This window comes from Panthera uncia, chromosome E3 (genome assembly GCF_023721935.1).
Source record: "Panthera uncia isolate 11264 chromosome E3, Puncia_PCG_1.0, whole genome shotgun sequence".
NCBI classification, from domain to species: Eukaryota; Metazoa; Chordata; class Mammalia; order Carnivora; family Felidae; genus Panthera; species Panthera uncia.
This window is the reverse complement of record NC_064815.1, coordinates 25,943,286-25,955,962: the sequence shown is the minus strand read 5'-3', so window position 1 is coordinate 25,955,962 and position 12,677 is coordinate 25,943,286. Positions and strand designations below refer to the sequence as shown.

At 54.3% G+C, this 12,677-nt stretch overlaps 1 protein-coding gene across 3 annotated transcripts in view; it reads left to right on the top strand.

Moving 5' to 3' along the window:
• Nucleotides 1-12,677, top strand: part of CUX1 (cut like homeobox 1) — a 365,928-nt gene that overhangs the window by 69,961 nt on the left and 283,290 nt on the right. For all 3 annotated transcript variants that reach the window (XM_049638797.1, XM_049638796.1, XM_049638798.1), the window contains exon 2: nucleotides 7,752-7,862. In XM_049638797.1, the coding sequence (XP_049494754.1) occupies nucleotides 7,752-7,862 (111 nt within the window). The remainder of the gene's footprint in view (nucleotides 1-7,751; nucleotides 7,863-12,677) is intronic.

The following is a 12,677-nucleotide window of genomic DNA, read 5'->3' as shown; positions in this document are numbered from 1 at the left end:
GCCCCAGCAGCGAACCCCATATCTGCTTTGCTGCTGCCTGATTTCCCCAAAGCACTGTCAGGATGGACTTTCCCACCACTGTTTTCCCGTTCCGCATTCTTAGGAGGGGGCTCAATGAAAGTTGTTTCCTAGGCTGCTAGGAGAGCTTGCTAGGGCGGCTCCAGCAGGGAGGAGTCCCTCGTGGGCAAATGACCCTAATTCTCATAAAATGGTGCCATTTTAGGGCTCGACCCAGGATCCTTTGAGGCTGAGCAAGAGGGGAGTGTGGGTCTCCTCCAGGCCCCCCACGCCTCCTTTCCCATCCATCTTGCCTTTAAGAAGCTGGCTCTGTCAGCTGACCCCCTCCTCCTCCTCAGCCCCCACAGTCTCCTGAACTGTTCTCAAACATTCTCTACCATTCAAGGCCTCAGTGCTCGGGCCAGCTTTTTGCTTGCAGCCTCTCTTTCCGACTGGAAGGAAGCCTTGCAGAGTTGTTAAATTTCTGCCCCCTTCCTGTATATTTTGCTTTTTATTTTTCCTTTCCTTCTTTCTTAAGCTTACCCTTCCATTTAGCAAATATTGACTGCCTACCTGTGATGTGCCCCACTGCCATGTGAAGTGCTGGGAACTCTCCAGTGAGCAGAAGGCGAGCCCTACTGGAGCTTACAGCCCATCGGGAGACGTGCTGATCTCACACACTTGCACGCAAATGCAGCATTGCAGACCCTTTTGCAAACCAGGGTCACTGCCACGAGGCACAGTTTAGGGAGCTGGGCTCATACCTTATAGTCTCTTCCGGAGGGGGGTGGGAGGGGCTGGGGGCTGGGGAAATGGTGTTCAATCGGAGCTCCTCTGACAGTTTGATGGAGGGGAGCAGGGATAGGTCTCCCAAGTGGAGGGAACAGCTGATGCTGAGGGTCTGAGGGAGGGAGGGGACCCAGCCCTCTGGGGACAGTAGAGGAAAGCCAGTGTGCCATGGTCTTATCCGAGGCCCCCTAGGACTGACACGCTCAGATCCCCTCTCCTGCCTCCCCGGGAGGGTGTGTGCTTGTCCTGGCCACCTTTACAGCTCCCCCCAGCTCAGAGAGGTCATTGGTGCTCCCAGGGGATAAAGGGTGCCTGAGTCTTGTGTCCGGGTGCACTCTCGCAGCTCCTGTAGGACTCCAGGATCCCTGCCTTCCTGCCTTTAGGTGTGCTGTTTTCCACCGTTCAGTGCCCCCCAGGGTCCCCGCCGGAGGTCTGTCTAACCGGCGGCACGTAGGGCTTCCCGAGCGGGAGTGCTCACCCCCGGCCCCTGGCTGCCACCGCCTGAAAGCCCCGTAGCCGCGATTCAGACTTTGGTGGGACTCGCAGTGAATTGGGGATCGTGCGCGGGGAAAGCGATGGGTGAGAACCAAGGGTCTGAAAAGGGCACCCGAGAAACACAGCCTCAGACTCGGTCCTCTGCCGAAACTTACAAAGTAAGTGAAAGCAGGGGCGTCTGCAAGGTTCTCCTTTAAATACCGTGCATTGTCGGTGCACACACCCACGGACGGAACAAAATGCACTTCCCGCAGCTCCGCGGGGAGCACCACTCTGGGAAACGGGGGTGGGGGGGGCAGTCAGCCGGCCTATCCGTCCACCAGAGCCTGCGTCTCATTGTAGGGAAAAACTGACATTTGGAGAGATAAATGCATACTTTTTAGCAGAAGACATTACAGTTAGGTGCTCAAATTCAAAGGGTATAAAGGGGAGAAAGTAAAAGGCCCCCCTCCTCGTTCTCCTCCCCAGGATACGGGGTGGTACCCATATCTCTTCCAGAGGCGTCTTGTGTACGTATGAGCAAATGAAATGTGTGCACACGTACCTGTCCACTTACGGTGGGTGTCCTGGTCGCTGTTGGTGGACATGTCTGGGGAAGCAGCCTCCGTGCTTCTATTTGAACCCAGTTATTTCCATATTGGCGTGTTCCTCATGTGTCCCTGCCACCCCTACCCTGGGGGGGCCTGACCAGGCTCCTGGTTCCTCTGAGCCCCTCTTCTTGGTCTCTGACAGCAACCGCCCCCCCACCCGGGTTGTGCCAGGGACTCAGTGAGGGGAAGAGGAGGAGGGGGAGGGTAATGGGGATTGAGCCCATCCCCCCCACAGGCCCCAGCCAAGATGGGCATCTTCTGCGAAAGCTCATAGGTCTTTCTTTCTGGAACTTATATTCTCCCTTTTCTAACCCCTGCTCTCTTTTGGTTCCACTGGCCCAGGCCCTTCTGTCCTGTTGCTTTTCCGTGCCTGCCTGGTTTCCTCCGCTGGACGGTGGGCACCTGGAGGTCAGGGTCGGCTTCTGACTCATCCGTGCATTCTCTGGAGCCCCCGACCTGGTTGGAGACACTGGTGGCAGACTGAGTTCAGGCCTGAGGTCAAGTGCGTGGCTCTTATAGTACAGAAAAACTCCCCTTGATGGAGCACGTCCCGTGCCCCGAACTGAACATGCTTTATCTTAATTCCCTCCAGAGAGGGAATCTCATTGGACCAAAACCACACAGGTCACAGCTGGGATGGAGCCTGGATTCCCGGCCGGGTTGCTCTGAGGCCACTGTCCGAGGAGTCTAAAGCTGTTCCGTGTAGGGGGCTGGGCGGGGGCGGCTGTTGGTGGGCTGGGGCCCTTACCCACTTCCTGTAGTTGTCCAAATGACCCTGTTGCTGGAAATGAAGCAGAAAAAGCCCCGGGACCACCCCATGCAGAGACCGGGGTTGCCTTTCCCTTTTTGTACGGGTCCTCTTGGTTTCACCGATAAAGCCATTTTGGATTCGTATACGTGATCTGCTGTTTGATTAGCTTGACAGGTAAACCCAAAGGAAATACCAGATGAACGAACTTTCACTTAAAGTTACAGACAGTAAGCAGAGAATACTTATTTGCCTTGTGGAGGCAGTTGGCCAGGTATGTTTTCCAGCCACCCCAAGGGTGCTGGGGGAGAGGGCTCACCTCCCTGGGCCCAGGAGGAACAGGGAGCCCAGGAGGGCCTGGCAATGGGACTTTATGAGAGGAGTCTCCCAAAAGCACTGCAGGTACCCCCCCCCCCAGTTCAATACAGACAAACGGCAGGCATACCTACTTTAAATTGATTTCAAATTGATCACTGAGGTTATTAAGACCTGTTTTATTTGGGAAAATTTTCTTTTAAATAGGCTTGTGGTCACATTTTATTTCCTGTGTGTGTGTGTGTGTGTGTTTTAAGCTTATTTATTTATTTTGAGAGAGAGAGAGAGCGGAGGGAGAGAGAGAGAATCCCAATGAGGCTTCGCACTGTCGGCACAGAGCCCAACGCGGGGCTCGAACTCACAAGCCTTTAGATCATGTCCTGAGCCGAAGTCGGGCGCTCAACCGACCGAGCCACCCAGGCGCCCCTGTTTCTTGTGTTTGATAAATCTTTAATACTCGGTTGAGAGGCTGGAGTTCAGGCAGAGAGAAAGTTAAAAAGTTAGGCACTTTGCCCTTTGAGGATCTGTCAGAAATGGGAGGGAAAGCCTGCCAGAAGTTCTCGCCAGAGAGGAAGGCAGGACTACAGGCGTCCACGGCTCTGCGGGAGCCTACCCGCCTTATAGCAGGGGGTGTGCCCGTGCACACGGGGCCTCAGGTTCAAACACTGGGCCTCGTCACCTCCTGGCATCGGCTGCCACACGATGACTTTGAAAGAAAACCGCAGTTTCTGCCTCCAGGTGCCTGTCCTTGTGGGACACTCACCCGGGACGATTTCCACCACTTCCAGCCTAGTTGAAAGTGCCCGGGTGTTCAGAGCCCGCCGGTTTGCCACCAGCCCTGCCAGCTTCCCATGACTTTGGACTTGGGGCTGTCGGCTGTTTCCAGCGGGAGAATATTTCTAAATCGTTTTGAGGGGACGCCCTCCTCTGCCATTCCCTGGGAAAGCTCTGGCCTGGGTGAGCGGCGTTTTCTGTAACTGGCCACCTCCTCCTCGTTCATAAGCCCGGAGACTGGCCAGTGTGCGACGCGTTGTGCAAGAAACAGCTGTTGTTTTGACAAAGGACGTGCTTGCCTCAGTTTTTGAGTTACCGGAGTGAGTCAAGAGCTCATCTATTCCAGGCCTCTGCTGCTGGGCAGGGGGACATGCGGGCCATGAACATGCCTATTGTGGGCCGCACGATGTAAAATATGTTTCTAGAACAATATATGTGTGTATTTTTCACATTAGCAGGATTTAAAAAGTTAACAATACAGTGTTTCGAATTGGGTAATAATGCATGCACATGGCTAGAGTAGTCAGAGGTACAATTGACCCTTGAACAATGGGGGGATTAGGGGTGCTGACCCCCGGCTGGTCAAAAATCCACATTCAACGTTTGACTCCCCCTGAACCTTAACTACTCAGAGCCTACTGTTGACTGGAAGCCTGGCCTATAACATAAATAGTCGATTAACTCGTACTTTGTATGCCCTGCGTATCATATACCATATTCCTACAATAAAGGGAAAAGAAAACGTTCCGAAGAAAATCATAAGGAAGAGAAAATACATTTACGGTACTGTGCTATAAAAAACCCCCGCGTCTAAGCGGTCCATGCAGTTCAAACCCATGTTCTTCGAGGGTTGGCTGGACACTGAAGGGAAGGTTCCGCCCCCCCCCCCCCCCCCCCCCCCCCAGCGCCTTCTCAGAGCCAAGCAGTTACAAGTGTCTTTTGTATCATTCTGGAGACAATCAAAGCTTATGCAAGCATATGTATAGATACTCTTTTAAACAATCCTGGCATTGTTCTTGCACTTTGCTCTTTTTGCTTAAATATATCTCGAAGATCAGCCCGTCTCCTAGCACATGTAGGACTTTTTCTTACCATTGCAGAATGATCCTTGAGTGGATATGCCAACACGCTCTCGTTGGACACTGGTTGATTCCCAGGTGTGGGTTTTTGGTTTTTGTTTTCTCTTGGCGAGTTTTGAGTGCCTTTCAGGTGTGGGGACCCTCCATGCTCTTTTTTACACGTGACCAGTGACTCCGGGACTGAGGGTTCTGTCTTTTAGGCCCCCACCGCCACCTCCCGTCAACACATTAAATTCCCTTGTTAATGTGTCATTGTATTTGACACTTTGAGCATAGGCGGGCCGGGTAGATAATAAAACAGTATTTGGCTTATGTTTAATAGCCGTCTCTTCTCTGCGTCGTCCCAACAACCGTACAAAGCCTCCGTGTCCTTCAGAAGGCCTCGTGGTGGTTTTGTAAGGGGCCTGGTCAAAGATCGCGAGCCCTAAGTCTGACCAACCAGACCCCGGGGCCAGGCAAGCCCAGCCTGTCCTCCTTGGCGGTGCTGGTCGGTTTCTGTGCTGGCGGGCCGAGGCACGGTATTAAATCTGGAGACCCGCGTTCGTTTCTCATGTGGACCTGCGTATGTCTGCACGCGTGGGGAAGGGAGTGTGGCGGCCCCCAGGGGGGGTCCCCGACTGCCAGCAGTACGTCACCCCAGGCTCACTGGTCCTATGGCCCCGTGACAAAGGTGGGTTCGCTGCCTTGTATCAAGGGTCCTGTCTCAGACTCAGCCCTCCTTGGTGGGGTTTTCTGATGGATGTGCCCATGGATCTCGTGGGCTGGGTCGGACTTCAGCGTGTGGGGCATGCAGGGACCCGAGGGGACCGTGCGCTCTGTCACGTCTTCCGCAGCATTGCCCCACTGTCCCCACGCTCGTCCCTCTAGGTGGGAAGGTGGGGGTCAGGGCTGGGACCACAGTCCCCTCTGTGCCCCCCACCGTCAAGCTGTTATGGCTGATTAGGTGACAGCCCCCCCCTGCCCTGGAATTTAGGTCCTCGTTGGAAGCAGTCAGTGCCCAAGTTTTCTGCATCTGCGGGCGATTAGAACAAAACATCAACTCTACTTTTTCTGTCATGTTTCAATATTGGCGTTTCTCCCCACTTCTTGAAGCCTCCTTTTATAACTTCTGCTCCTGCTGCTTAAATATAGCCGTCTAAGTCCTCCTCCTTACCAGATTGTTTATATTTTTGAAAAGCCTTCTGCTTATCTGCGATTGCTCTCTCTTCTCCGTCTCCATCCCCGCATCACCACATTCGTTTCGGTTGCTCTTTTTTCCCTGCCTTCACTCGACTGGGATGTGTTTCAAATGTGGTCTATCAAAATGTGCAGTGTTTCCCTCTTTTCTGCAGTAGCTTTGACATCTGTTCTTGAATTCTAGCCCATGTTATTCTTTTGGACTTGTTTGCTCAAGATTTGCTGTAATGCCAGAAACACGACAGGGGAGAGAGAGTGCGGTGGGGAGTGTCTCCCCCTCCCCACCCCCCACCACCCCCCCGTAAAAACCGTCTTATGATTTCCAAGTCGACACCACGCTGGATGTGGCTCCAGCGCCCTGTCGTCCTCTCTGGCAGTGGCCCGCCCCATAATGTACAAGTGAAGTGCCCCTCAGGAGGCCCCACCAAACTCCTCGGGTTACTTCCGCCACAAAGGGAAGCAGGTGAAACCTCATAGGGGCGGGGGTGGGGGAGGGGGAGACTCACGTGCTTCCCGGATGTCTGTGGAAGGATCTCTGTGTCTGATTTGCCTCGCTTTTCAGTCCTCAATTGGGTCCTTGCCCTGCTGGGCCCCAGGGGATGGGGCATACCACGGAGAAGCCATGCGCAATAGCCACATCGGATCCTAAGCAGAAGACGCCAGTGTGTGTCTTTAGTAACTGAGGCCGCTGGGCAAGAAAATGGGCCTCTTGGTGGCTACGGCAGCGTGTCCTTGTGCCCCTGCTGTCGGCTCGGGACACCACCCTGGGCCCATCTGCTGCAGGCTTGTTTGAAACGGATCCCGTTGGCAGCTCCTCCCAGAATTTCCGAGGCCAGGGCACCGGTTCTCTGATGCTCTGAGCGTTATTTTGTCGTGTGAGCCCAGGTCCTCTTACAGGGTACCCGGCCCTGGTGGCTCTCAGAGTTTCAATGCAAGGACGGTAGCTTGAGAATAGCTGTTGTTACCAGGTGCCCCATTCCCAAAGTTGACTGCATCCTGCAAATCATTATTCTTGGAATTTGCCCCGTAAAGGTCCCTCCTGAAAACTAGTCACAGGTTATGGGCATGATACCTCACCTCTCTGAAACCCACAATAGGTACTGTTAAATGAAAGCAGACCCAGTTATCAGCACATGAGCCCCCAGGCCCACACTGTTGAAGTCAGACGAATAGCATGCCCCAGCGAGAAGCCCAGAGTAAAGCAGAGTCATCAGGGCACAGAGACTCGGCAAGAGGGAAAGCTTGCCGAAAACAGAAACCAGGAGCGCCTGGGTGGCTCAGTGGGTTACGCGTCCATCTCTTGATTTCGGCTCAGGTTGTGATCTCGCAGTTCATGGGTGCGAGTCCCGCGTCTGGCCCTGTGCTGACAGCGTGGAACTTGCTTGGGATTCGCACTCCTAGCCCCTCTCCAGCTCACGCTCTCTTTCTTTCTCTCCAAATAAAAATAAGTATGTTAGACGGCATCAGGGCATTGGGCTGACGCTGGCTTTAGCAAAGAAAAACGTGTCTGCGTGTTCTGTCCCCGAAGCAGTCATTTGTGAGGTGCGTGTGGACCCACGGCACATCGAGCCGGGGGAGCGTGGTGTTCCGGGACGTGCGCACGGGGCGATGGCAACTGCCCGAGTGCACCCACTCCCCTCTGCGGCCCCAGCCCCTCCTCTGCCCGGGAGGTGGTAACGCCCAGAGCCACGGGGGGCCTCTCCCGGGTTCTGGTCGAATGCAGATACGATCCCCTCTGGTACGAAGCAGCAGTGACAACCTTGTCTTCCTTTGTGTCTCTCTCGACAGAGGGAACTCGATGCCACCGCAACAGTACTGGCGAACCGGCAAGATGAAAGCGAGCAGTCCAGAAAGCGGCTTATCGAGCAGAGCCGAGAGTTCAAGAAGAACACTCCAGAGGTGAGGCCGCAGGACCGTCCAGGTGTCTTTGAGAGGGGTCTCCCTGCCCTCGGACATATTCAGAAGCTGTGTTTGTAAGCATTTCGCCCCCAGCAGACTGCGTGCCTCGCGGCGGGCCGGGGGCCCTCGGGCGTCGGTCGGTTGTCGGAACGCAGGAGAGCGCGAGCTCATTCCAGATGCGCCTGCTGACCCACTTGGGTGTGCGAGAGCACGTGGCCGGCTGCGTGGCCCATTCGGGGCTCCGGCCCCCACGCTCCGTGCCCACGCCTGTTAGCACGTGACCCCGAGTCCTTGCGGGAGCCCCGAGCACGAGGGCGTAGCGGGAGGGGGTGCAGGGGGTCCTCAGAGGGCCCCTTCCCTGATTCCCTGTCTGAGGCTACACACTTCTGAGGACGCGATGTGCCGATCCTTCTTGTCGAACAGACATTTAGTCCGGTAGGGCCTGTTAAACGCCTCTGTTTCCTGAAATACGCTTTAAAGGGCACTGGAAATGTGCTCCTCGTGGGCTCCTCTTTTTTTTCTTGTAAGTACACACGTTTGAAAGGCCGTGTTCAGAGGGCCTCAGGCGGCATTTTCCCAGTCTGTTTTCGAGGCCCCTGGTTCCCCCGGTCCCTGTCCAAGGGTTTGTAAGAAACGAAAAGCAAGGAGGGTTTTAGAGACCATTGGACAGACGTGGGAATTGCTTTCCGGGAGCTTCTGCCAGGCTGGCCCACGATGGTTCTCGGGCCGCGGGCTCTCGCCCCAGCCTCCTGCACCCTCCCGTCAGGCGAGAGCGGACTGCCCACGCTCTTCCGTGCAGGACAAAGGATCAGGTCTGGAAGGAAAGCTGCTTTCTGGGAGGCATGCCCCAGACTTTGATAATATTCCTGAAAAATGATGCGTGATTGGAACTTTCAAGGGCAGACCCGTGTCGAGTGTACCGTCTAGCTTGCTGCTTGAGGGGGTGTGCTATTGTGAGTCATTTTGGGAAACAAATCATTAACCCTCTGTTTTCAGAATAAATATTTGGGGAGAAAACACGATAGCCCAGCGGGAAGAAAGGGGGCTTTAGGGGCAGACCCACCTAAGGGCTTTAAGTTTTAGATGCACTGCTTGCCCTCACCCCCTCCCTTAAATGTGGATCGTCCCGTCCTATCCAAGCACAGGTGCACATTGTAGAGATTCGGGCCTGGTTACCGCCTTCCATGTGGTATCGGGGATCCGCTCTGCTCTGTGTTGAGTAAAGACAGGATCCAGGACGGCCTTCCTCTAATTACTTTCCTTCTCTAAGGCCACTTCAGAGCAGGCCTTCCTGGAGGGTCTCACTGTGGGGTTTCCCGAGCTCTCATCCTTGTCCTTGACTCCTGTTTTCCCCTGGCCGGCGCCCTTCACATCTGTCCCTCGAGCCACCCTTCGTACCATTCCCGTAGTGAGCTGTCATCCTCTGCCCTGTGTTCTTACTGCCCTTCCCTTGGTGACCATTTTCCTTGGAAAATCTAAAACAGAAGGTCAAGGTCATCCTTCCGAGGCAGCAGACAATTCAGTAAACATAATCTGTCCCATGGTCGGTACTATGAAGAGCAGCAGAGACCCGGATTCCTGGATGTTCCGAGTCCCAGGCTCCCGTCAGCTGTGGGGGCGGGGGCCCGCCGAGGGGGTGCGTTCCCCTCCGGCCACTGAGGGTACGGCCCCTCCCCTGACATGGAAATGGGAGACCAGCTCACACAGCTTGAAGAGCCCTCCCCCTCCGAAACACGTAGCACTTTATCTCCTAATCTCAGTCACTGGAAGAGGCTTGGGGGAGAAGCAGTGTGGCTCATAAATGCCATTTGGAGCATTTCTTTCCAGAGCACAGTTTTAGACCCTGTCTTCCGTGGAGAAGAGGGGCCCAGAAACACCTGGAAGGGGACGGAAGGTTTCTGTGCTGCTCGCTCCTGGCCTCTGCCAGCTGGTCCAGGCTAGTGCTCACTCAGGCTACTCTTGCTGCAATGAGGAGAGTCTCGCTGCAACAGGAATTTTCAGGAAGCCGGGAAGGGTGACGCCCCCTGCGGCTCCCGCCCCTTCCCTCGGCTCTTTCTATCCCAGGACCGTCCACGACATCTGTGTGGGGTCCCTGTGGGAACTCTGAGGCGAGAACCGATAGGGGAGATAGGTTCACTGATGCCACCAGCCGGCCAGAATCCCGTGTAAATAGTGAAGCCACGTGAGGCCAGCACGGGGGTGGGGGCGTAGCTATAGCCAAGTCCTCCGGGGTTCGTGGAGGGGGAGGGTACACGCGTGTGGGGGTCTGGTGGCACGTGTCGGGACTCTAGTGAGTGCGGGGCCTGGGGTCCACAGGGGATATTGGATTGTCTGTTTGGGGTCACAGTGCAGAGGGGCCCCCCACGGTTTTCCAACATCGGTCCCCTCTTGTGACTACACTGCTGGACGGATCGTTCAGCAACGGAGGGAATCAATTCACACTTAACCGTCGAGGAAACTCTTTGAGAGATTGGACATAAAAGTGAAGGTTGCTTAGAACTTGTTCTCAGGGGTTAAAAAAAAAAAAATTGGCTCATTGGCCGGAGAGGCGTCTTCCTTAGGGGGACACAGACCAGGATCTCCACACCTCAGAAAGTTGGCCGAGTGAGGACGAGGCCCTCGTTCCAGGGCGGGTGGCCAGCGCTGTGACTGGTTTGCACCTGGTGTGCTGATTGCTGATGAGCACGCGGGAGTCCCCCCTCTGTGTTCTGGGGAAGAAGATAATGCGCTCCTAGCGTCCGTCGAATGTTCAGTGAATCTACTGTGCAGGACGAGGGCACCAGAGAAAAGTCAGAGGCGAGCGTGCTGGTCTCCCAACAGGGAGTTTCTGTTTTCCAACCTGGCCCTGCCCACGGGTAGCTGGGGAAGCTCAAGTCCAGAGGGAAAGGGGGGCTGTGCGGGAGGCCTCAGAGCCAGCGGGCAGGTCCTTCCACACGGGATGAGCCCCGGGAGCACAGAGTGGCAGGTGCCGCGGTGGCCAGAGCCCTGGAGGTTTTTCGTGGATGGTGCATTTTTTCTTTTAAGTTTCCATTTTGTGTCATTAGATTAATCCCTTCACGGTCAGTTGATATTACCGCTTACATCTTTTTAATCCCCAAATTGTGGTCAATTTGAAGATGGTTGCAATTACTCCAAAAAAAAGTGGTAGACATTGTTCTGATTCAAAACAAACAGAAAAAGCCCCTTTCGAAGAAAAATGGTTTTTAATTTTAATTTTGGAATGAAACATCCCTTCCCTATTGGATTAATAATTGATTAGGTGAACATAAAAGACTGGGGGGATATTTCTATATCCTGTCACTTTCCGTGTCACCTCCGGTGGCTCACTGCCTCGTGGCACTGGTGAATTACTTCACCTCCCAGAGCCTCAGCGTTGTCACCTGTCAAAAGTGTGATGATAGAGCCCAGCTCACAGGGGTTGCTGTGTGTGTGTGTGTGTGTGTGTGTGTGTGTGTATGCATGCATGCATATGTTGTGTATTTGTGTGTGTGTGTGAGCGTGTGGAGGGCTCCACACAAGCCTGGAACCTCGAGTCCAGGGCGTGTTTGTTACCAGTATGAGCTTGGGACATAGAGTACGGAGCACATTAGATGTAGTTGATATCTGCTTCTCAAAGCCAGCTCAGGGAACTTAAAAAAAAAAAAAAAAAAAAAAAAAGACACAACAAGGGGGCTCCTGGGGGGCTCAGTCTGTTGAGCATCCGCCTCTTGATTTCAGCTCAGGTCATGATCTCATGGTTCATGGGATTGAGCCCTGAGTGGGGCTCCGTGCTGACAGCATGGAGTCTGCTTGGGATGCTCTCTCCCCCTCTCTCTGCCCCTCCCCTGCTCGTACGAGCATTTTCTCTCTCTTTCTCTGTGTCTCTCAAAATAAATAAATAAACATTAAAAAAAAAACCCACAACAAATGCAGGTAGTTTCAGCTCGTAGTATTTCAGAAGTTGGTTTGTGGTGACAGGTAATCATTTTGCAAATATTTTTGGAACACCTTCCATGTGCCAGATGGTTCCGCCCTGAGGATACAACCCTATCCTTGTTCTTAAAGAGTTCCTTATCTTTCTTACCAGCAAGTTGAACATCTTGATCTGGCATGTTAAGTGCTAAGATGTTATAATTGGAATCTTCTGAATGTAGACTCCCCCCCCAGAAACACTCTTCTATCCGTGGTAAAGGTCTCAGCCCCATGTGCCTCAGTAACCCTTGTTGTAGGTCAACAGGGCCCCTGTTGGGCCTTGGTTCTCAGTCTCTGAAACACCGGTGGGTGTTAAGGACCTCCTTCCTCCCCTGAGAAATGCACGCGCTTGCATAGTTTCTCTTGGACCCACTGGAGCTCACCCGGAAGCCCCTGGCCTAGAACACAGTCCCCGAGATGCACATCTGCAGCCTCAGTGTGCCACATCTGGAGGGCACTGGGGGTAGGGGTGGGAGACAGGAGGAGGGTGGTGAAGGGGGAGGTTAGGCTGGTGGCAGTATGTGCAGGAAGGGCGGTGGTGGCTTTCTCGAAGATTGTATGCCACAAAGTGCTCGCCTTCTGCTTTGCTCTTGCCCTGATCGGAGATCCCAGGAACAGGCCGGGATGACCTTTGAGGCCTCGGATGGCATTCGCGTCAGTGAAGCCGACTGCGGACTGGGTCAGCAAGGACGTGGAAGCACGTGGGCACTGCCCACAACTGGCCCCGGGAGGCCGGGCCCGCTCCGCACTCCTGGAAACAGAGTCATTTCTGGAAAGTCTGGGACAGCGCTAGGGTTTCACGATTCCACTCAGGGATTCCTTTTTCTTGTTCTCCCATCAGTTAAGTTTTCCACTACTTGGCCA